Raw genomic sequence first — 25,239 nt, 5'->3', positions numbered from 1 at the left:
TCATAGGCGAGCAGCGTGCCACACTTGGCCTAATGCACTCAACAAAGCCGACACAGATGTTGTCACTGCCCACGACTTGTTTAAAATGGTTCCATACCGCCGACTTTCCTCCAAACTTGCTCAAAGGTAATTCTCCTGTTTTTCTTTCCATCCTCAGGCTCCATGTTGCACTTAAGCTACACCATACAGCCCAGCGGGCCCGGTGTGATGCTCCACCATACAGCCCAGCGGGCCCGGTGTGATGCTCCACCATACAGCCCAGCGGGCCCGGTGTGATGCTACACCATACAGCCCAGCGGGCCCGGTGTGATGCTACACCATACAGCCCAGCAGGCCCGGTGTGATGCTCCACCATACAGCCCAGCGGCCCCGGTGTGATGCTCCACCATACAGCCCAGCGGGCCCGGTGTGATGCTACACCATACAGCCCAGCGGGCCCGGTGTGATGCTCCACCATACAGCCCAGCGGGCCCGGTGTGATGCTCCACCATACAGCCCAGCGGGCCCGGTGTGATGCTACACCATACAGCCCAGCGGGCCCGGTGTGATGCTCCACCATACAGCCCAGCAGGCCCGGTGTTGTTGAACGAAGCGTTCAGTTGAAAACCCAAAAAAAGCTAAAAAATATATTACTGCTTTAAGAAATGTATTAGCCCCAAAACAGCTAAAATATATAATACTGCTTTAAGAAATGTATTAGCCCAAAAACAGCTACAACTATATTTCTGCTTATAGATATAATCATATTGCAGCTTATAAATGTAATTATAATTTTGTTTAGGAATAAGAATCTTGCTAGATACTATGTTAGATACAGCATTATATTCATTTGCTTAGTGTAAATGTATAAGAAGGCCTGCCTGCAGTTCATGCAGAGGGGAAGTTTGTGTGTTCCTGTAAGAGACTGCAGCTGAGACAGGGGAAGAGTTCATGTGGGGTACATTGAGTTCATGTCCTGATTCTGTTTGGAGAAGAGAGTCAAGCTGTCATATATGATGGAAGAGCATTACCACTTGCTTGTGTAATGTATAAGGCTGTTAGCTTGAGCAATGCATGTGAGGCTTCCTGTGAGTGTCTGTTAACCTGTGGTTACATTAAAAAAATGATACCTTATTAGGCCACAAGAAGTGGTGAGACAGCCCCTGCTGGTATGGTGGGAGTGAACTGGTCAATGGATGTATAAATAGGAGTAACTCCATGATAGAGTCTCTTCTTTTTGGGGCTTTTTGTACTGAAAGAACCTCCGTATTAGAGCATTCATTTTTATTCTGTTATTATTTCAGTTGCAACCCTGGCAGTGGTAAGCGATCATGAGAGCAAATAAAATATATAAAAACATAATTCAAACCGATGTGCGCATTGGCAACACACGGCTCAAGATGCTGATAGCTTATATTTAATTCCCTCCCATTAAAATCTATATATTTCATAAAAATACCCATCTGGGAATGTTAACGGGGTTGTCGGTCTCTAAATGTGTTAACTTTTATGAGCGCATCTCTCTCTCCCTCTCCCCCTCTCTCTCTCTCTCTCTCTCTCTCTCTCTCTCCCTCCCCCCTCTCTCTCTCTCTCTCTCTCTCTCTCGCTCGCTCTCTCTCTATCTCTCTCTCCCTCTCTCTCTCTCTCTCTCTCTCTCTCTCTCTCTCTCTCTCTCCCTCCCCCTCTCTCTCTCTCTCCCTCGCTCTCTCTCTCTCTCTCTCTCCCCCTCCCCCTCTCTCTCTCTCTCCCTCGCTCTCTCTCTATCTCTCTCTCCCTCTCTCCCTCTCTCTCTCTCCCTCTCTCCCCTCTCTCTCTCTCTCTCTCTCTCTCTCTCTCCCTCTCTCTCTCTCTCTCTCTCTCTCTCTCTCTCTCTCTCTCTCTCTCTCTCTCTCCGTCTCTCTCTCTCTCTCTCTCTCTCTCTCCCTCTCTCTCTCCCCCTCTCTCTCTCTCTCTCCCTCTCTCCCTCTCTCCGTCTCTCTCTCTCTCCCTCTCTCTCTCTCTCTCCACCCACTGAGCTCCACCTGATCTTCTAAGAACGGTGACGCTGTTATCAATCGAGTGTTGATTGGTCAGTAGGCGGTGCTTTTACACCGGTTCATCTCTGATCTCCAACTTAACCTGCTCCCGACCAGGTTAGGTGTTCAGCATAAGTTACCACGGCGATTTAACCCGGTAACAACTGATCCTCCGTCGTGATACACAAAACCCTGGTCTACCATTCAACGAACACAAACTTAAAGGTGCAGTCTGAGAGGTGATCTTTTGGAGTCAGATCAACCCTGGCCACTAGGGCCAGGCCCAAAACCAGTCACTAAATCCTTCAAGTCCTAATGTGGTCTACTTGGAGCAGTGTTGATTATAAAGTCTGGCAGCAGCAGGAAGGACATGTGGTATCTCTCCTTCACTGCACGTTAGTTAGTTGGAAGTTGTACTTAGGTTACATTTTGTATTCAAAATGCACTGCGCCTGCCCCAAATACTACCGTATTTTCCGGACTATAAGTCGCAATTTTTTTCATACTTTGACTGGTCCTGCGACTTATAGTCAGGTGCGACTTATATATCAAAATATATATAATTTAACATGTTTTAAATGTTATTTCATGCTGAAAACATCACCGTCTACAGCCTCGAGAGGCGCTCTAGGCTTGTGAGGACTATATGCTGCTCCTAAAGACAACTGAGAAAGAAAAGAAGCTGCAGGAGACTGCAGGTAGTAAAACACGCAGCCGAAAACGGTAATCGAGCAGCAGAACGAGAGTTTGGAGTGAGAGAGAAACTTGTGAGGGACTGGAGAAAAGGTTAGTCTCACTGCAATGAAGAAAACAAAGAAAGCTAGTCGCGCTGAAATCCAGATGGCCAGAGCTGGAGGAAGGAGTCCACAGATGGGTGCTTGAACAACGTGCTGCTGGGAGAGGCTCGTCAACAGAGCAGCTACGTTACGTTAACATTAAACCAGATTAAATGTCTGTTCTTGGTCTTGGATTTTGTGAAATAAATTTCTAAATAAATCTAAAATACGTTTTTTTTCTCTTCATGACGCATTTTTTGACTGATGCGATTTATACTCCGGAGCGATTTATAGTCCGTAAAATACGGTAGACAGATTCGGATTACAGGTGTGTAATTTGCATCATGCAACAAACTAATATAACATACCTGACTCTTTTGACTTGTTGATCAGGCTTATACACATAACTATTGTTGTGGTATGATGTCCTTCATCTCTGCATTGCCTTCTCTCACAACTCCTGCCCACGTTTTCTGATCTTCCACTATACATCATACCAACATAAAAACAGACACACTATGTGAAAGCTACTATCAAAAAATACTGCTCTTTTGTGAGGATGCAGTATTTTTAGTATCGCAAACTATTGTTCTGTAATGAACACGGTGTATTTCTGACATTTTGTAGAAGATGGTTGTTATGGGCAGCTCTCTCTCCGCCCTCTTTTGGGTGTTTTTGTTGTCTCTGTGTGTATCTGTGCTTTTCCACCTGGAGTGCTGGAGGTGTGTTCAGAGGAAAGTAGGTCAAGGGGCGTGGCCAAATCAACAGCTGCAGCTCATCTCCAAGATTCATTCCAGCAATACTTTTACCTGGGCTGATCACCTCTTCAGCGCCAGTTCGATATCTACACCCATGTGGTAACTTGGCTCTGAGTTCTCCGTTTATTCAAAGTTGTGTCCGTGTTGTCTTGTGCACCCTAGCTTTTGTCCTTGTTCTCCTGAGCTCATACTTACCCTGTGTTTCCATCCAGTGACCGCTCAGACCTGCTTCATCCTCCGCTGTGCCTACAAGCTTCCAGCCTCACCATCCAGCCTAATCCTCCACCTGTGGAAACTACTGTGAACTCTTCCCTGCCTGTCCGCCTCGAGTCTCGTACGACCTGGATCCTTCCCCCTCGGCTCGCCTCGGTACTCGGACCAGCCAGGAGATTCCCCGCTCAGACAAAACCCACACTGTATCTCTGAGTACTCTTTTGTTCATTAAAACCTTTACAAACTGCGTTCATTGTCTGTGTGTGAAATCTCTGCGTTCTGGGTCAGAACAAGCCCCTAACAATGGTGATATTCTTAGCAAGAACCACCTTTTTAATGAGGGATAACTAGTGAAACAAACAAACAACAACTAACAGTTCACCAAAGTTACCCTTGCTATAATAAACATGAAACTTAAAAGTACCAATCAAATTAATTGTGATATTGATAACTGTATTGCTTTCAAAGTCAAATGTGATTCAATATGTCCATCGAACGTGTTTAGTCCCTGTTAAAGCCGACTATAAACCGCTAATGTCAGTTTTATGTAACGTTAGCTAGGCTTATGGTCAATTTAGTTTCAACAAAAAGTAAAACAAAGTGACTGGACAGTAACTACATTAAGCTAACGCTAGCTTGCCAGGTAAATTGTTTTTATTAAAGTAATCAACGTTAGTGATCTATCAGTAAGAAAATGATGGTGACGATGCTCATTGGGGTGTTTTGAAGGCTAACTTTAGCCAACAAAAACGGGCACCATCTAATAACTGTTTTATGACCGTTGGCACTCCGAACCCCATTTTCAAAATCAATTGTTAACCAGATTTAATAAAGTGTACCGAATCGAATTACAGTCTCACTAAACTGTCCTAAAACTAATTTTACATTTACATAGTTTACATTTTGGTAATAAGCAGGGTAAAAAAAGTATGAACGTTAGCCTGCCATTATATGGCCCCTGAACCTCTTCACCTTTTTAAAATGTGATTTAATGTTATTTGGCAGATTAGCTAACGCTATATAGCTACATGCCGAATTTACCTTTACATTTTGATTCGATAACAAGTCTTAAGCTTTATGTTCCCAGTTGAGGTTTCAGTTCCATTTAAGCCAAAAAATAAAACTAACCGATATGAGCAAAGTATGATTGAGGTGCAGCACTCAGTTACTGTTAGCTAGCTAGTTAATGTTAATGTTAAGGAATATCGGGTAACGTTCAATTAAGCCTAACGTTAATATTAGCTTACGTTACTGGCCTGTGTAATGTTAACGTTATGGTTAGCTAAATTACGGTAACATTAAATTATGGAACAACAGCCAGTAAATGAACTTACCGCAACTGACAAAGCTAACGTTATCTTTACATTCAGTCAGATTAGTACATTTAGCTAGAGCACGGATATCTTAATTTTAAATTAATGTGAAAAAGGGCGGCTAGTGCGATGTTAGCCTGATCTAACGGCTCTAAAGTTACTTTAAACCATGACATGGCGTAACTTACTAACACATCTTGTTAATTGTCAGATGAACACCAACTTCCACATGCGAAAACGTCAAAATATTTGTGGCGCGAATGTGTTGCTGGGCAGAATTCAGATTCACTGTCCATCACATCAACAGTATGTGTAAAGTAAAGACATCCATTAGTTGATGCCAGCGATCAAGTGAGGAACTTGAATGACATTGTACCTACATACAGTAGTTAATATGTTGCTGCGATGTATAGATTTCCATTATTCCTAACAGAAAGCATAAAATTGACCTGCTCAGGCAGGGCCGCAAATTGAAGGGCACAAATGTTTATATTAATGAGCATCTAACCAAAACAAATGCAGAAATTGCAAGAAAGGCAAGGTTCTTGAGGAGGCAAGGGATCATTCAAGCTACTTGGTCCTCCAACTGTTAAAATGAATGGCACACCAGAGCAGGCTAACGTTATTTGTATCAGAAGCATTGAGTAGCTCGACAAGTTTGAAAGTACCTAGATCAAATTCCCAGGAGTTGGATCATGTAGCTTTCATATTATTTTACTCTTCCATTGTTGAAGCATTAGCTTTTTGTCATGTTTAACAATATGATAAGTTTTCATTATACTAGATGTTCTGACACTGACCAAAGTAGAGGGGCGTGACGGTTGACCATAATAATGGATCTTATTCAGATGTGTAGAGTTTTAAAACGTATGTTGATACCGATGGTTAACGGTTAAAAAGTTAGGGGTTGGGAAAGGGTGTCCAACGGTCATAAATGGTGTGTTTGTAGTGTTTAAAAGGCAGTGTCTCAGCCTGTCTGTCTGCTTTTACCTGCCGTTTTTAGATAGCATTGCTGGCTAGCTTGTTAGTTCGTTAGCTTTTGAGTTGCCTTATTTAGATTTTGTAGTTAAAACGTATGTTTATACCAATGGTTAACGGTTAAAAAGTTAAGGTAGGGTTAGGAGGCCCAACTGTCATACCGGGTGTGGTTTGTAGGGTTTAAAAGTCCGTGTTTTAGGCTGTCTGCTTTTCCATGCCGTTTTTAGCTAGCATTGCTAGCTAGCTTGTTAGCTCGTTTTTTCGCTATTTTTAACGCTCCTCTTCTCAACAATCAACGGGCCTTTTTTCTTTTTAATTCTTTTGGTGAAAACAAGAGGAAACGTCTTTCAGACATGTAACAGGGTAAGTAAATTAAAAAGCAAAATGTTATGTTTAAGCCTATTCTAAGATATTTCTTTCATTCATTCATTCATGAATTAAAACGTTTTTGTGGCATATACTATGTTTATCTAGCTAGTCTGCATCATTAGGTCCTTATCCATGTGTTTTTTTAGCTAACTTAATATATATTCTGATGTGTGTGTGTGTAAAACAATAAGTTACGGGAGTGAGAGATGCAAGGCATTGTGGCTGTTTTAACTAGTTTATATCAGTTTTTGAGACTAAAAGACCATGTTGTAGGGACATTTTAGTGGTTTCAATAGGTAATGTACAGTAGATTTAAGACGAAGCTACAGCTATAACGTTATCTAAATGGTTGGTTTGTGACTAAACTTTTATCATAAGCTGCTTTAACACATAAGCTCTCGCCATATGATCCAGTTTCATCATGATCAGGTTTAACAAATCTTAAGGTAGCCTAATGTAAAATGTTGACTTTCTTTTGTGTTAACCTTATAAACTAATATGGGAGATAGTTTTACTGTTAGCTGACATAGTCTGTCCTTGTTATAGCGTCGACTTCCTATATTACCTTCTAACAGCTGTATTCTCAGTAATGGGGCAATCTACTAGAAACAGGGTGCTTTTAAATCACTAATATACTTGTGACAACCCGTTTGGTGTGCTTCTCAATGCTTTTAGCATTGGGGGGGCTATGTTACTTTTACTTTATGACAAGTGCGTTCTGACTGACCTGTATGGTGCTAAAACAGTCTCATAAGTATTTGTAACTTGTAAAACACAATTCACAAATGAATACAGAGTGATTTGTATTCGTAAATGCGTATCTGTGTCCGTGTGTCTAATTTGTAACTCGTATTTCATCAATTGTAAATTAACTTAGTATTTTTCAATGTAAATATATGTGTAAATCTCCTATTTGTGTGGGTACTTTTGAGACTGTTATTCGGCGCCGTTGTTGTCACTAAACAATTCGTGTCTTCAGTGACGATCCCAGCACTCTCCAGTAGATGGCGGTAATGCAACACTTATGGATGCCAACCGCTGTTAAACTATAAAGCCCATGAAGAAGTCTAGTTTTTCAGAGACTGTTGGCAGAAACTCCTTGCCGTTACTCCGGGTAAGTTGATATTATTAGGACTTTGTCGTGAAATAAGTTACATTTATGTTTTCAGCATCATTGTTGCAGTGCATTTACAATTTGCTTTGTGTTGTTATGGCAGCAGTGACAGTTTACTACTTTTTGGAGCGTGCTAACGTTCACGTTCTTGTAGCCTACAGCTTGAACAGCGATGCTAACTTAGCTCTTTAAAGTCAGCCCTGTAACATGCTTTGCCTGGTCTTTGTATGGAATGGGCAGTCTTAAATGTTATTAAGGACTCCGTAAACCTATAGGCTAGTGAATATATTTGGTATCATTTGAAACTAGACGATCTAAGGAATCCATTGATACCAACCATGTCATGCTTGTCCATAACAGGGATATATAAAACAAGGTTCCAAAGTTAAGCCATTTTCAAAGGAGTCTCTCTCACCTCAAGAAATCAGAATAAAAATAATTTATCATGTTTTACACTGTAGCTGTTGCCATAACTACATATTTCAGATGGTGTTGCAAGTTAAACTATAAAGAATAAAAATTAAACATTTGCTCGACATCTTGTAACCATGTTTATTAGTACAGTAATTGCCATGCACCAGGTTAAATACATGCTTCTTCTGTAAGACAAAATGTATGTGCAGATGTACACCCATGAAAAAATTAGGACACCCCTGCTAAAGTTGACTACAAAGAGGAATACAAAAATCATCTTTTGGAAATTGATCTTAATTAAAAAAAAAAAGAGGAAAAATCCAATCTTTACCTAGAGATTGGCATGGGGTACTTTCCATAAAATCATCTCTCAATGCACCTCAAACCAGCTATTAGGCTAACTGAAATAAAACCATGCCAATCTCTAGGTATGGTGAAGGGGATGTGATGATGTGGGGGTATTTTAATTCCAAAGGCCAAGGGAACTTTATCAGGATCATAGTATCCTGGATCCATGAAATAACTGGCCTTTCAAAATAAAAGTCTGCCTGCCTCTATGGGAATTTAACATAGGGGTGTACTGACTTATGCCCCCTGTATTTTAACATTTATTTATTTACAATACATTATTCATTCACAAAGAAAATTGGCGTCCTTAAAGATTGGATTTTTTCCTCATGTTTTTAATTAAGGCATTAAGATCAATTTCCTAAAGATGATTTTTTTTTTTTTATATTCCTCTTTTTAGTCAACTTTAGCATGAGTGTCCTAATTTGTTCACATGACTGTATTGTGGGACAGGTGCCATACTTCTGCCAAGCGATGGTCTGAAGACAACACAGCAGCATCAGGAAAGATTCAGTATCACAGGATGACTTCTGTGACCTGAGAGCCTACATTACCAGCTGACACATCTTCAGTAGAAAAGAAACCGTTTAGACTGGTGGAGGACATGATCTGGACAGTTAACATGTACTACTGTGTGCATTATGTATACACACTTTATATTTCCATTTCATTGACTATGAATAAAGTGCTTTATTTCTAAGCAGGGTTTGGTCATTTTAAAGTTTAGTAGTAAGGCTCCTTAAATGTTCTATATATTTTTTTTCACAAAGACTGTAATTGCACTGTTTTAAACAGGTGATACGTCTGATTTAATGCACGTAGAAGGGTCAAACACCAAGTCCATTTAACATCCTGACTATAAAAATGTAATCCTTTAAGACGGGTAATAGTGACAGTAAGCAACACATTTGTTTAAAAGTTCAACTTTATTGTTTGACAGATGACAAAGTATTTTGAAAGGGTATTAAATCTAATCTGCAGCTTGAAAAACATTTCACAGCATAGATATGACAATAACGGACAAATAAAAACTTCAAGTGAAAATCTCTAAGTTACTTTGTGAAACAAGAGTCCCTTTCACACAGCCTGATCAATGTCTATGGACAGTACACAGTACAGTCCTTACAGTAGCTGTTGATACTTTAGTTACTGAGCAGTTGAGAAGTGACACCTGTCGAGCAATAACTGCCCCCTGATGGTTTGTCATACTGTGAGGAGAGTCTGGTGGGTCCAGTACAGTACGAAGTACACCTCATCAGTGGTCAGTCAGATCTGTAAAACACGGCAGATTCAGTTTTAGATTAAACTAGGCACATACATTTAGTCCCACTAACAGTTTAAGCAGAGCTTAATAACATTTCAGACTGCCAATTCCTTACAGCCCATGTTGGCTGACTTTAACGAGCTAAGTTAGCATTCCTCTACAAGAACGTGAACGTAACATAAAGCAAATTGTAAATGCACTGCAACAATGATGCTGAAAACATAAATGTAATTTATTTGACGACAAAGTCCTAATAATATCAACTTACCCGGAGTAATGTCAAGGAGTTTCTGCCAACCGTCTCTGAAAAAATGTACAAGACTTCTTCATGGGCTTTATAGTTTAACAGCGGTTGGCATCCATAAGTGTTGCATTACCGCCATCTACTGGAGAGTGCTGGGATCGTCACTGAAGACACGAATTGTTTAGTGACAACAACGGCGCGGTCTCAAAAGTACCCACACAAATAGGAGATTTACACATATTTACATTGAAAAATACTAAGTTCATTTACAATTGATGAAATATGAGTTACAAATTAGACACACGGACACAGATACGCATTTGCGGATACAAATCACTCTGTATTCATTTGTGGATTGTAGTTCACAAGTTACAAATACTTATGAGACTATTTTAGCACCATAGACCTGTCACCTCACGTTCTCTGTCAGTCATTTCTAACTAGCATGCTAGATGGCTAGCTAACTAGCTTGTTAGCCGTCCATTGTCCTTCCATTTACTTCACTAAAACAATAAGATTGACATCCACTGAACCAGAGTGTTTATGTTATCAGTAGTTAGCTTGTTCTGGTTTCCTAACTGCGTCGCAAGTTATAGCAGCTTAGCTGGGAGCTTCACCCACCTACAGTTAATGTTAGCACCCATAAGGCGGTCCTTTTTATAGTGTCAACTTCCTATATTACCATCTAACAGATGTATTCACAGTAACGGGCCAATATGCTAGAAACAGGGTGCTTTTAAATCACTAAATTAGTTGTGACAGCCCCGTTTGGCTACTTCTCAATTCCGTGAGCATCGTGGCTGTTAACTGTAAACACCTTAGGTTAGCTAATGTTGTATTTTGGTTTCTCCCTTGTAACATATGCCAAAAACAGTAACAGATGAAGTCAAGTACATGTACATTTAGTGTACTGTAATTGTAACCTGTACTGGATACAGTATTTTATGTGCGTCTGTTGTTTGCTGAGCTAACAGTGTTATACACACTACTGTAGTAGTAGCTGTATGGAAACTGGGACATGTTTTGATTCTCCATGTTGACTGATTTGGCTATATGGAGAGAAATTAATTATATTTTCCTCAGTCTGCAGCATTGTGCTTGTATAGTGTAGTGAACTTATTGTATATTTGCACTTTCTCTGTGTACTTCATTTACAGTACTATAATCACGAGAAGTAGAATTGCTAAAAGTGTTTTAGATAGCAACAGCAGTGGATAACTGGTTCAAACAGAATTAAGTCATATGTTTCTGATATTTGGGTGTGGTGGTGCTAATGGTATGTAGCATTTTGAAAAAAACTGGTGCTTGTTTTTAAAATAGTACTTAAGCAATCGAAAAAAAGAAGAAAAAAAAAAACAAAGAAAAAACCTGCAATTGTACCATACTGCTGTTTATACTGTTTAAACCTCTTGATTAAACAGATTCTCTTCTTAAAAACAGAAAATGCAAAGTCCCAAGGCTATCAGACGGCTTACAACTCGCCACCCCTGAACCAGGTGATCAACTTGATCAACACTGAACAAGACCTGAACATTAAAACCTTCATGTCAAAGTGAAAACACTAACAGAGGAAATAACATGAATCAAGTACATTTACATCTATTCAGGGCTCCAGACTAACTTTTTGCCTTGGTTGCACTGGTGCGCCTAACTTTTTTATTTAGGTGCACCAGCACAAAATTTAGGTGCACCCAAATTTTTCCTCGCGTCACCTGCAACGCTGAATGGCGATACACGATATATAGCTCTGTATTTTTTTACAAAGTGGGCTAAATGTTCAGTTTTAAGTCAAAGCCACTTTTCACAAGCTCTTTTATTAAAACAGATTGTGATTAAAATAAAATGCAAAGACAGGCTTTCCTTTACCAGTTTGAAAATATACAGCTGCAACACATGTAAATTAAAGTTATCTGAAATAAATAGCCTAGGATATATTAAAATATATATATATATCTCTGAGAAAGCTCCTTCACTTGTTTTCAACAACAATAACAGACTGATTAAAAGAGAAAGAGGATGCCAGGATAGCTCAGTTGGTATATACAGAGGTTCGTCTCTGTTACTCACAGAGTGACGGCTGACTCATTATGAATGGGTCCAGCACGGGTCGAATGTGCTTTGGCGGGTCAGCGGCGTTACACACGTCTTGTGTAGGCTATGAAATCTGTATCGTCACTGCGCTGCATTTTTATGAACTATGATATTCTGGCCACGGGTCCCATCTCTCCCCCAGGTCCAGCAGGCTCCGCCTCACGCTATTACTCAACACACTGAAGTTAGTTGCATTTAATAACTTCTAATGTGTTTTTCGCCGTGGCGGCCGCAATAACGGAGAGTTACCAGCGGAAACACTGGTACCAATACGGTTTCCCGCTCATATTTAACAATATGCAGCTGTGTTATTACTAGGAAATCAGCGATCAAGGTAAAGAGCTGATTATTTACAGTCATGAAACATTACTAAATAGACTGTGTTGATGTTTTATAATTTCAATGTAATTTCAAGAAGAACTACTATAAACAAAGCAGTCACCTCTAGATAGTTAAACACGTTAGAACAGTGATCTGTTTTAGTAAGGATTCAGTTCCAATATCACTTTTAACTAGCAAGAAGTAAACAAATAGATACTGATTTTGCAAAATAGCATCCGCTTACGATCAGAAGTAATCTATTTGTCAAAAACAACTAGTTACAAACTATCTTAACACAATCAATAATAATAATAATAAATTAAAATTGAACTCACCCTCCAGGTATTGGCTACCTCAGAGTACAACCACTTTTATTTTTATGCGTTGGTAACTTTCAAACTATTCATGCCATTAGCAACTCATCAGCTAATGCCTTGTTTAAACAGCGACAGTGCTTGTATAAACATACCTGAGGTGAAGGAATGACAAACTGTGCAGGTGACCTAAAAACATAAAGGGATACAGTTAAAAAAAAAGAAAAGAAAAGACCATGAATGTCACCGTCTAAAATACAACATCCTAAACACAACAAAACCGAAAACCAAATGTCTTCTTATTTTATAAACAGTCCTACAACACTTTACACATGTAATTGGTGGGATTTTCCTCTCTGAAGTGCTAATATACCAAAACGGTATCAGTTTCTTATAAGCACTAGATGTAAATGTACTTGACTTCATGTTATTTCATCTGTTAGTGTTTTGACTTCTGTTACAAGGGTAGAGAACTAATATAATATTAGTTAACCTAAGATGTTTACACGTAACTATCTACCATATTGGTTTATAAGGCTATCATAAAAAGAAAATATAATTAATTTCTCTCCATATACCCAAATCAGTCAACATGGAGAATCACATCAAAACATTCCCCATTACTGAGAATACAGCTGTTAGAAGGTAATATATGAAGTCAACACTATAACAATGACAGACTATGGCAGCTAACAATAAAAACTGTCCCCCATATTGGTTTATAAGGCTAGCACAAAAGAAAGTAATCATGTGCTATCATAAAATACAGAAGAATGTGCCCAGCAAAAAGGGTTACTGCGCTGAGTTTAAACAGAAGGGAAGAACTGGTCTATACCAGACTTAGATTAGGTCACACTACGATTGAATGCTACTTTTGACTGTGTCATGCACCCGTGTGCTTGTGACCACCCATACCCAGTCACACCCACAAAAAAAAAGAAGTTATTTCCTAGAAAAGCTAAAACTAATAGTCTTATACAGTCGCTCTGCAATACACACTATACCTACATGAAGGTTTGAATGTTCAGGTCTTGTTCAAACCCCTTTAAAGATGTGTTAATTCAACTTTATTTAACTTTGAGTTGGATTAATGTTGATACCAGAAACAGTAAATATTATTAATGTGTACTAGAAGAAGAAAAAAATAGCACATCACAAACATAATTTGTAAAATGTAGAACACAGGATAAATAGTGCAAATCAAACGTTGTGAGATTACGGTGCACTGTGAGAAACATCTAGATGAAGAGCAAGGGGGAAAGAAAAGCAATGATTTACCTCCACATGTTGGAAAGGGGTCACTCCATTGACCGCCTGCTAAACAGTCATCCACTGCTTTCCCACTTAGTCTGCAGGCCAGGGGAGGGGGGGGGGGTCAATTAAATGTTAACTTTTCTCCTCTTGTAAGTTGATCACCTGGTTCAGGGGTGGCGAGTTGTAAGCCGTCTGATAGCCTTGGGACTTTGCATTTTCTGTTTTTAAGAAGAGAATCTGTTTAATCAAGAGGTTTAAACAGTATAAACAGCAGTATGGTACAATTGCAGGTTTTTTATTTGTTTGTTTTTTTTCTTCTTTTTTTCGATTGCTTAAGTACTATTTTAAAAACAAGCACCAGTTTTTTTCAAAATGCTACATACCATTAGCACCACCACACCCAAATATCAGAAACATATGACTTAATTCTGTTTGAACCAGTTATCCACTGCTGTTGCTATCTAAAACACTTTTAGCAATTCTACTTCTCGTGATTATAGTACTGTAAATGAAGTACACAGAGAAAGTGCAAATATACAATAAGTTCACTACACTATACAAGCACAATGCTGCAGACTGAGGAAAATATAATTAATTTCTCTCCATATAGCCAAATCAGTCAACATGTCAACATGGAGAATCAAAACATGTCCCAGTTTCCATACAGCTACTACTACAGTAGTGTGTATAACACTGTTAGCTCAGCAAACAACAGACGCACATAAAATACTGTATCCAGTACAGGTTACAATTACAGTACACTAAATGTACATGTACTTGACTTCATCTGTTACTGTTTTTGGCATATGTTACAAGGGAGAAACCAAAATACAACATTAGCTAACCTAAGGTGTTTACAGTTAACAGCCACGATGCTCACGGAATTGAGAAGTAGCCAAACGGGGCTGTCACAACTAATTTAGTGATTTAAAAGCACCCTGTTTCTAGCATATTGGCCCGTTACTGTGAATACATCTGTTAGATGGTAATATAGGAAGTTGACACTATAAAAAGGACCGCCTTATGGGCGCTAACATTAACTGTAGGTGGGTGAAGCTCCCAGCTAAGCTGCTATAACTTGCGACGCAGTTAGGAAACCAGAACAAGCTAACTACTGATAACATAAGCACTCTGGTTCAGTGGATGTCAATCTTATTGTTTTAGTGAAGTAAATGGAAGGACAATGGACGGCTAACAAGCTAGTTAGCTAGCCATCTAGCATGCTAGTTAGAAATGACGGTTTAAAGTCAGAACGCACTTGTCATAAAGTAAAAGTAACATAGCCCCCCCAATGCTAAAAGCATTGAGAAGCACACCAAACGGGTTGTCACAAGTATATTAGTGATTTAAAAGCACCCTGTTTCTAGTAGATTGCCCCATTACTGAGAATACAGCTGTTAGAAGGTAATATAGGAAGTCGACGCTATAACAAGGACAGACTATGTCCGCTAACAGTAAAACTATCTCCCATATTAGTTTATAAGGTTAACACAAAAGAAAGTCAACATTTTACATTAGGCTACCTGAAGATTTGTTAAACCTGATCATGATGAAACTGGATCATATGGCGAGAGCTTATGTGTTAAAGCAGCTTATGATAAAAGTTTAGTCACAAACCAACCATTTAGATAACGTTATAGCTGTAGCTTCGTCTTAAATCTACTGTACATTACCTATTGAAACCACTAAAATGTCATCAGAATATATATTAAGTTAGCTAAAAAAACACATGGATAAGGACCTAATGATGCAGACTAGCTAGATAAACATAGTATATGCCACAAAAACGTTTTAATTCATGAATGAATGAATGAAAGAAATATCTTAGAATAGGCTTAAACATAACATTTTGCTTTTTAATTTACTTACCCTGTTACATGTCTGAAAGACGTTTCCTCTTGCTTTCACCAAAAGAATTAAAAAGAAAAAAGCCCCGTTGATTGTTAAGAAGTGTGGAGTGTTGTGGAGGAAAAATAGCGGAAAAACAAGCTAACAAGCTAGCTAGCAATGCTAGCTAAAAACGGAATCGAAAAGCAGACAGCCTAAAACACGGACTTTTAAACCCTACAAACCACACCCGGTATGACAGTTGGGCCTCCTAACCCTACCTTAACTTTTTAACCGTTAACCATTGGTATAAACATACGTTTTAACTACAAAATCTAAATAAGGCCACCGTGGTAAAGTTGGTTTTATATTGGACATTGGATATTTGACACATTCGAAAAATCTATTATGCGGCTTGCCATTTTGACCTATTCATGTCAAAATACTTCTGAATGCACCCAGAAATAACTAACACTGTAACAAACATATCTCCTGACAAGAGAAGCAGAGAAAACAAGGTGTAGTCATGGGTTTGTGCGATCTGCTGTGGGAAACAGGACTTCCGCTCCCTGCACTGACACATTGTATCAAGGACAAGGATCCTGCAAGAAGAATAAAGAGAGAGGGACATGTTAGGTTCGGGGTCAGACTCCAGAAAGATTGTTGGTGGCAGGGCAAGACAATTGTCTTAAAGGAATTCTGATCCTTATACATAAGTTATTTCCTTGCAATATCATTTACTAAGGTTTGTTATAGACTAACTGAGTGACTCCTGTGTATTGAACTTAAAGGTGCAGTCTGTGAGGTGACCAGTTGGAGTCGGAAAGACTCTGGCCACTGGGGCCAGACCAGAACCGGTCCAAAACCTTCAGCAATCATAGCACAATCTGTAAGGCCAAGGATATCGGGTAGCGTGTGTGTGTGTGCGCGTGCACTCTGAGGATAAACTGATAAGTCTCCACCATACTGAGTCTGTGTGAATGGCATGACAACCCTTCATTAACTGCACTGAAGGAGCTCATTCCTAGTCTGGAAAATGTAGAGGACATTGCCGAGATGGAGAACCTTTCTAAAGTCATACTGCAACAATATTGGAATGGGAATATAGATAACATTCATCTCTTTACATCCACAGAATATCCACGAATAATGATGGATGTTGCTGCCACTTGTACAAAGAATGAAGATGAGAGTCCAGTAGTTCTCACAGCAGTGCCTCAAATGACCTGGGATGAACTGACTGAGAAGCAACCGAGTTCACCTGATGTCTCGGAGGATCTTCAAACCAAGTCGAGTTCAGTGGCATCTGTAAACAAGATGCAAATACAAAATAAAAGAAAAAAATTGAAGATCACCAACAGTGTTACCTGGAAGGAAGTAAATTCACATTCCCAGCTAAATTCAGCAGTTGATAATATTCAGATTAATAACATAGTATCACTCTATACAAACCAAAGTGAAGGTGCGAGTGAGGATGCAGGTGAAACTGGTCCATTATACCCTAAATGTGACAGTGGTCCTTTCTCTGAAGATGAGACTGATGATGATGATGATGATGACTGGTTATTCATACCTATAACCATATCAGACCTTACATTTGAATCAGATAATGAAGACCAGGATAGCCCAGAAATATATGTGCTAGATGGTGGGGAAACAGGAGACCAAGAAAGACAATGTGACACAAGCCCAACACACTGGCCATCTCCGACACCAGTACCAGCTTCTCCTCCTTCCCAGATCGAGACATTTGACACTCTGGCCAGCTTTATGAAACAAGCATTAGGCAGGAGCACACCTGAACGTGGAATGGACTCTGAGGGAAAACCACAACCAACTGAGAACAGGAGAGACAGCTGTGATTACTTCTCTGCATTAGGACACAACTATTTGACAGTGTCCACGATGAGGTCAGCACCTCTGCTCTCAGAGACGGATGATTCGGAGGGTGAAGGCAGTGATGGTACAAATATGCCAAGAAGTCCAAACAAGAGCTTGGACAAATCGGCCACGAAAAGCCTTAGATGGACCAATGGACAAAACATTCCAACAGAGGACGACATAATAATACTTGATTCTGAGGATGAAAGTGACCAAAACTGCAAAAAGAAGGCTGGAACCGAAGGAAGGCCTGAAACTATGTACAGTCAGTGTGGAACTGTTAAAAAAAGGTTTAAAAAAAACCGACTGCTACCTGTTGACTCAACAGCACCCCTGCACCAACCCATACATCATGACGCACCGTTTGAAGAAGTGACGCAGGATGCATGCTCTGACCCGTCTCCCAGCACAGAAAAGATTGGTCAGCTGATTGAAACCAAAGCTGCCTCTGAGCATGTTCAACATAAGACCAACAGAAAAAAGATTTCAAACGAAGAAAGTATAATCATAGATTCTGATACAGACGATGACTCCTGGATCAGCTGGCATTGTTTTTGAATGTCTTGTGTCAACAGGAAACGAATGTTCCTTTTACGAGCTACCTCAAAATTGTATTAAAATTCATCATATCACTTTTTAAAATGTTAATGTGAAAATGCATAAAAAGTCATAAATGGATTCATTGCTGTTTGTCTTGTGTGCTCTTCTGCTTCACCATTAGAGGGAAACATTGCACAATACATCGCATAAACCCTTTGAAATGCTGCACACCAGTGTCTGTTTAACCATGTATTTAACCTGTTAATGTTAAATTGGCAGCTGTAAAACATTGGCTTTATAGTATTAAGTGTGTGCCATACAGTCAAGGAGCTGTGATAATAGAAACTAGTTCATACCTCAGTCTTTGTCATTAGTTGACCATCTTGCATCACAAAATTGGATTCATTTTTGTGTGATGGAAAAGTAAATACAGCACTTATCTATAGGATGATATGGAATTCATGTCCGTCTTGGTAAAGTTACAGGCAACCTGTATGTTTTAGTGGGTCACAAACTCTTGATCTATTTTTTTTTCTCATCAATGTGCAGCATTTTGCAAGAAGACCTCGTAAGAACCATAATACACAGAGACAGCTAACAGATTGAAAACACTTGGTGTGTCACAATGGAATAATTATCATCTGCATGGATTAGGGGGTTAGGAACGTACCAAAGTTACCCCTGAATGTCTACAATCGTATTCATGTTTCTCTTAAGGTTCACAGCTAGGGGAGCTTTGTTACTTTGTCAATTTTACCAGACTGATCCCAGTTTTGGGATAAATTAATAGATAATAATATATTAAACGTTTTTATTATGTATTCTGTGTGAATTGATGCTTTGAGGTTAAAAAAAAACCCTCAAATGTAAAGGGACCATTTAAGATACCACTGAATATTCACCTTGAACATTGAAAAATAAAGCCCCCTTTAAGAATAATGGGTAACTGGCATGCTGTTTGGTACATTTTCAAGTGTTGTAGCTTTTAAAGGCGTCTTAAACCATCCTGAACCCCCAATTGTAGGGTTAGGTTGGTTTGCAATGTTTAATGAAGGAGCTGGTCTGACCATGGGGATGCAAGAAATGTGCACCATGCATAAGTCATAGACAGTATGGCATAAGTCCAGAACACAGGACCTTCTTCTTGTATGCCCTTTGTTGCTCCAAAAAGAGGAGGGAACATTCTTGTGATGCATTTTGGTTCGCTTGGATTTTTCTCCGTGTGAAACAAAACCGAACATATACAATATAGCCTAATGAAACATGGTCCAAACGTGAGGGCGAATCCATCCTGAGTTTACCTTTCTTTCTTATTGACGACATTCATTGTCACTAGAATGTTTTACGGATGTGAAATATGAAGCATATTGGGACAATGGGCTTCTGGGGGATCAGAGGCCGTCTAAATATGGCTCCATGCAGCCCTGGGCTGGATGCATGATGACTTTTGTCAACGCATTGACATATTTGCATTCTGCCGCAGCTGCGTTTATTTTGTAAAATAAGATTCAAACGTGACTCAGTCGGTCACTTAGGAGAGCGGACGGATGATAATTGACACTTTTTGTTCTATCATTACATAAAAAGAAACACATTTGGCTTTCAGTGACAGTGACTGACTGAATGGAGTAAACAGAGGACTATATTTGAATATCCCGCTCTGCCAGGCGAGTCCTCTGAGCTCCAACGAGGCGGAGAATGAGATTCACAACACTCTCCCGTCCAGCACAGGCAGTCTCGGCAAGCTCTGCTGGCACAGTTCACTGAAAGCGAACTAGCTCTGGAACAACATTAAAAGCAACTTCGTAATACTATATACAGCTTTCATTAACGCTAGGAGCCTATACAGAAGAACAGTGTCGCCGAGTCTAGCATTTAATCCAGTTTCCCCTTCTTTTTTTTTCCCCCCCTGGAGATGCGTCGCTTGGAGAACTACTAGCGGACAGCGCTGCACATCGAAGCCGGGATGAGTGGGAGCTCCGCGGTGTCCGGCGCGGCACCCTGCCGCTTCGCCCATTACTTTGCTATTTGTGGGATAGACACGGAAACTGGACTGGAACCTGACGAATTAGCAGGTATGATCTCTCTGTTAGACATATCTTGTTGGTTTTGGAAGAAAAAATAACCACAACAGCCGTCCAGCTCAATAAACTGTTTTAGAAATATTGTTGACTGAAAAAAATCCCTCCACCGCTAAAAGATGCATTAAGCTACATTAGCCTATATAAACCACATAACACCCAGCTACTTAAACTGAAAGCTGTAAAATCATCACCGTAAGTGGCACATACACACTATGTAGCCTATCTAATTAATGGTTCATTTACAGAGTTAAATGCTAGTGGCATGGCTTGGTGTAAGCAGGTTTGTTTGTTTCAGCTCTGTGTGTTAACAGTGAAAGAGCACCAGTATCTTTTCAGTTAGTTAGATTCAGTTAGAATCTGATTTAAGTGTCCTGCTCTGAGCCCGTCAAAGTGAAATACTGTTCACAACTGTAGTGTTTACTCACTGTTTCTTCTAAATAAAAGGGAATCAGAATCAGGTCATTTGTTCAGTTTACAGTTGCTCCCAGTCAAATTTTAAGGCATTAAATAAGAGTAAGATTAAGAAGGATGTGTGTTAAGTAAAGTAACAGTGCAGAAATAAAAAGTTAAATAAAAGTAAGTGAAATTAGGTTAGAAGATGATGATGTTGCTGCTATACAATGCATAGTAGTGGTAGAAACAGTATTGCACTGAGTAAAATATTGATTCATTTGATGTTATCTTTGGTCACATGTACAACATCCAGTCTCCTGTAGTAATCTAAACCCTATTCTACTTGTTTTAAAGGCATTTTAACTATCTGTGATAGCAAAATAAACCCTACAAATGAGAATTTCAAGGTCTCGCTTGACTAGTTTATACTTGTTTGATGTCTTTCTGATGAAATGAGCGAAAGCAGAGTTGCATATAAAGCCTGCCACAACAAGTGTGGTTCGAGGAGGTGATACTGCCTCCAGAGTAGGAGAAAAAAGAGGAGCAGGGAGCAGTGTTGGTTCGGTTGTTGCATATTTGGAGCTTTAATTAATAACCTAGCTGTGTATTTGATGGAAGGATTCCTGTTGTGTTATTCATAGGGATGGATCTTCCTCCACCCTGTCACCGTACACTCACTCATTGGCTCAGCTACTGCGCTCCCATCCAATAACTATTTAACTAGCTTTACCTTCTGGATGGTGTTTGTAACAGCATATGGCGGCGTGCTTCAATGCTGAGGTGTTGCATCACGGTCAAATTGGTAGCTTCTGGCTGTGTAACTCAGTCTCTGGGCCAAAGTTCAGAATAATAAAGTCGATGTGAAAGTGAGCTATGATTGCACATTTTTGACCTGATATCAAGTGGACTTGAGTGTCTGTTTCTGTGTGAGAGACTTTATGTCTCTGGGTGTTCAGTGTTGGTTTGGAAAGTCTGTGTGTCTGTGTGTGTCTGTTGCCCTCAGGCTGTAGCAAGTCTCTGAGGAGAAACTGATAAGTCTCCACCATACTGAGTCCGTATGCCCCTCTGTCTGCTCTGCTAACACCAATCAGCAGCCAGTCATCATCAACCAGTGTCAGGACGGCAACTGATTATTTTTCAAAGGCGATCTCTTTAAATGTCTTGTTTTGTCCAACAAACAGTCAAAAATCCCAAAATATTAAATTGACTATTAGGCTGTCCTGGATTTATAGAACTCTTAGTCAACTAAGACCAAAACGACCGATAAGTCAACTAATTTACTAGGAGGGGCAGTCCTGTTTACTATTGTAGAATACTAAGGAAACACCAAATCCTCATATGGACAAAGGACTCAAAACAAGAAATCAATTATCAAATTATCAGCTCTATAGCTTTCACCTTTTTTAATGATGTACAGACAGAGCTGGTAGTGATTGAGATCTCTAACAGTAACTATTAAACAAAAGATCATGTCATTGTTGTTGTAGTTGATGAGATCATGTGATGATGTGACACATCTTTAAGGGGGTTGGGGGGGTGTTCTCGTCAGACATGATTAGCCTCTGATATGTCCTCAGCAGGTGGGGGTGAGGGGCGCAATATTTATTAAAGGCAAAATATGTCATAATGATTCTGAATCAAGTATTGTGGTGCTGCAGACGTCATGGCCTACAAATCCTATCCTACAGACTAAAGAAAAAATCTTTGTAGATCCTCACAAAAATCACACTATAATCATTTTTTTAATTTTAATTTTTTTTGGCTTTTCCGCCTTTAATTTTTGACAGGACAGCTAGGTGAGAAAGGGGAGAGAGGGGGGGGAAGACATGCAGGAAATCGTCACAGATCAGATTCGAACCCTGGACCTCTGCGTCGATGCATAAACCTCTCAGTATATATGCGCCTGCTCTACCACTGAACCAACCCGGCCACACACTATAATCATTTTTATTTTAATATTTTTCAATGAAAATAAGAATAAAGATACAAAAATGATCATTCCCTTTTTAATATCGTGAATCATATCGCAATCACAATATCAGTCAAAAATTATCACAATAAGATATTTGCCTCATATCGTGTAGCCCTAGTGTGCGTGTTGAAGGAGATCTACTCACAGATCTGGAGTTTGTCAAACTTTATCATAGCAAGGATTCCTGGATGAATACAAGTTAAGGTGGCCACTCAATGAACTGCAGTTTTTGGCATTTCCGCATTGGTTACATTTTTCAGCACTTAAAGGAACAACCCGACTTATTGGGACTTTGTCTTATTCCCCGTATCCCCCAGAGTTAGATAAGTCCATACATACCCTTCTCATCTCCGTGTGTAACTCTGTCTGACACCCCCACCGCTAGCCTAGCTTAGCCCAGATCCTGGAGGTAACCGGCTCCATCTAGCCTAGCTTAGCCCAGATCCTGGAGGTAACCGGCTCCATCTAGCCTACTGCTCCCAATAAGTGACAACATAACGTCAACATGTTCCTATTTACATGTTGTGATTTGTATAGTCACAGCGTGTACAAATAACAAGGTCACATGAGACACGGCCATCTTCTAACTGTATATCATACCTGTAAACTAGTCGCTTTTCGGCGAAAACCGCCGTTTTGAATGGGAAAATGTCATCCACGTGAATTGTGTCGATCCGAAGAGTTTTTATTTTGTTGGGGGGTCCGAGACCGGACTGAATTGCGACTGAGGTGCCACTGAAATGCCTGCGCTTTTCTCTGATGCTCGGAAAACGGACGTTGGAGGCAACCTAAACATTGCCGCATGTCACGGAAGTAAACGCTGCACTTGACAGCAGGTAACGTTAGCCTACCGTTAGCTAGTTAACACTACACTTGGCAGCAGGTAACATTAGCCTACCGTTCGATAGTTAACACTACACTTGACAGCAGGTAACGTTAGCCTACCGTTAGCTAGTTAACACTACACTTGGCAGCAGGTAACATTAGCCTACCGTTAGCTAGTTAAACAGTACACTTGACAGCAGGTAACGTTAGCCTACCGTTAGCTAGTAAACAGTACACTTGGCAGCAGGTAACGTTAGCCTACCGTTAGCTAGTAAACACTACACTTGATAGCAGGTAACATCACTGTCCTGTTCACCATGTAAAGCAGCCTGTATGACGTGTCCGGTGTGCGGTGCGGACAATAACTTGATGTGTCGCCCGTTGTGTTTTGCACATGAGCACTGTATGTCACACAAGCTTGGTCCACGTACATGTTAACTGAATACTGAAGACAGTATGAATTTGAATTTAGATGCCATGCTTTTTTTTTTTTTTTGTCTGAAGGAAACATAAATCAAGCATTAGCAGAGCATTATATCCCCCTTCCCTTCATTCATCCCCAAAGCTGCCCACCCCCATTTCTTTATCATCTGCCTCAGTTTGCCTCCACCCTTCTCCACTTCACTGGAGATCATTTACAATTCTGATCAGGCCTGTTGCTGTCCTCCCCCATGATGCACCATCATCCAGATGACACTAATGCTGCAATGATTGATATCAACATGTTACCTTTGGTGCTCCATAAGCCAAAAAAGCAGGTTACATCTCAGCACACCCCTACATATTCCTAAACCCTGTGTTTGAGGCAGCCATAATTGCAATGACCCACATTAAGCAGTGTTCTATGCCTTTGCTTATTTTTAGGCAGTGATTCCCCTCCTCCCTGCTCTTTGTGTGGCAGTGTGGCCTTATTTCCCACATTCCATTGTTCTAGTCAGAGGGCCAGACTTCCTCTAGACCTGCCTCTCTCCGTCTGTGTGCGAGTCTACATTCTACAGGATCATGCAGTATTTAACTCATTTATTTCAACTATTATTATATAGCCTAAGGTCTTTGGTCCCAGACTTGAAGGCTTAATGAGCTGGTTGAATTCCTCCCATAACTAGCCGTGTTATCAATCCAGACACCCATCCCATACCATGCCATCAGGCCTCAGTGGTACAAATCCACCCTGGCTGGCATACAGAGCCTGAAATAGTCCCTGCATTCTAACACCAGATGCATTAAGGGGTCAGCAGCATTGTGGGGTGGAAAGGAGAGAGGAGTGAAGAGCTAATTTTGGGAGATGTTTGGCGTGCCAGTTGTAGATGGAAACATGAGGTCAATGCATCCACAGTGTACCACTTTGCCATCATCTAGCCCTGCCTGGGAGGTGGCAGTCATCCTGCTCAGTGTAGCTGCTGGAGTGCAGATTGCACACCACTTTGCATACCAGACATAAGTCAACCAGAAGTTATTATTACACTGATGAGCATGATGGTTTCAGTCCAACAACAAACCTGTGTTTCTTAATGCTTCCAGTCCTAGTTTTGTTTTTGTGTTTCACTACTGTTTTCAGGAGGTCTACATTTGAATGAAGCAACTAACAAATGTTTCTATTATTAAATAATCTGTCCATGTTTAGGCTACAGAGTTTCAGAAAATTGGGAAAAATGTTGATCACAATTTCCGACAGTCCATGGTGAGCCCTTCACGTCTTGCCTTGTCCACCTAACAGTCCAAATCCAAAGATGTTTCATCTACAGTGCTATGGAACTAAGAAAAGCAGCAAACGTTTACGCCCTGCGACAATACTTTGGCGTTTCCGAGCCTCTAAAAAGGAGAAATTTGCAAACACGGCTGCCCCCGTTTTGGTTTTGAAAACTTTGGGCTTGCTTGTTAGACTTCGGCACAAACTGACCGGCGTGTTAATATGGACGGAGATGAGTTCTGCTCCTGGTGCTTAAACTCTGG

General features: G+C 40.2%; 2 protein-coding genes and 2 long non-coding RNA genes across 4 annotated transcripts in view; all 4 read left to right on the top strand.

Annotated features, from left to right (window-relative positions):
• The first annotated feature begins 2,983 nt into the window (after positions 1–2,983).
• Positions 2,984–3,989, top strand: LOC144512167 (uncharacterized). Its single transcript, XR_013500969.1, has 2 exons — positions 2,984–3,626; positions 3,740–3,989. It is a non-coding gene; the product is annotated as an uncharacterized LOC144512167 (long non-coding RNA).
• A 3,450-nt stretch (positions 3,990–7,439) lies between these two features.
• Positions 7,440–8,976, top strand: LOC144512057 (uncharacterized). Its single transcript, XR_013500956.1, has 2 exons — positions 7,440–7,514; positions 8,730–8,976. It is a non-coding gene; the product is annotated as an uncharacterized LOC144512057 (long non-coding RNA).
• Positions 8,977–16,388: 7,412 nt separating this feature from the next.
• Positions 16,389–18,115, top strand: LOC144512039 (uncharacterized). The gene is made up of 2 exons (XM_078242578.1): positions 16,389–16,480; positions 16,727–18,115. Exon 2 carries the CDS (start codon positions 16,741–16,743, stop codon positions 18,028–18,030), a length of 1,290 nt encoding a protein of 429 aa, XP_078098704.1. The 5' UTR covers positions 16,389–16,480; positions 16,727–16,740; the 3' UTR covers positions 18,031–18,115.
• Positions 18,116–19,589: 1,474 nt separating this feature from the next.
• The window catches only part of LOC144537650 (DENN domain-containing protein 5B-like), a 93,874-nt gene continuing 88,224 nt past the window's right edge, over positions 19,590–25,239 (top strand). Inside the window, 1 exon segment of the mRNA XM_078281429.1 lies at positions 19,590–20,087. Coding sequence (XP_078137555.1) covers positions 19,979–20,087 — 109 coding nt within the window. The 5' untranslated portion in view covers positions 19,590–19,978.

Source organism: Sander vitreus, chromosome 23 (genome assembly GCF_031162955.1).
Source record: "Sander vitreus isolate 19-12246 chromosome 23, sanVit1, whole genome shotgun sequence".
Classification (NCBI taxonomy): Eukaryota; Metazoa; Chordata; class Actinopteri; order Perciformes; family Percidae; genus Sander; species Sander vitreus.
The sequence above is the reverse complement of the archived record's forward strand: the minus strand, read 5'-3'. Positions and strand labels throughout refer to the sequence as shown.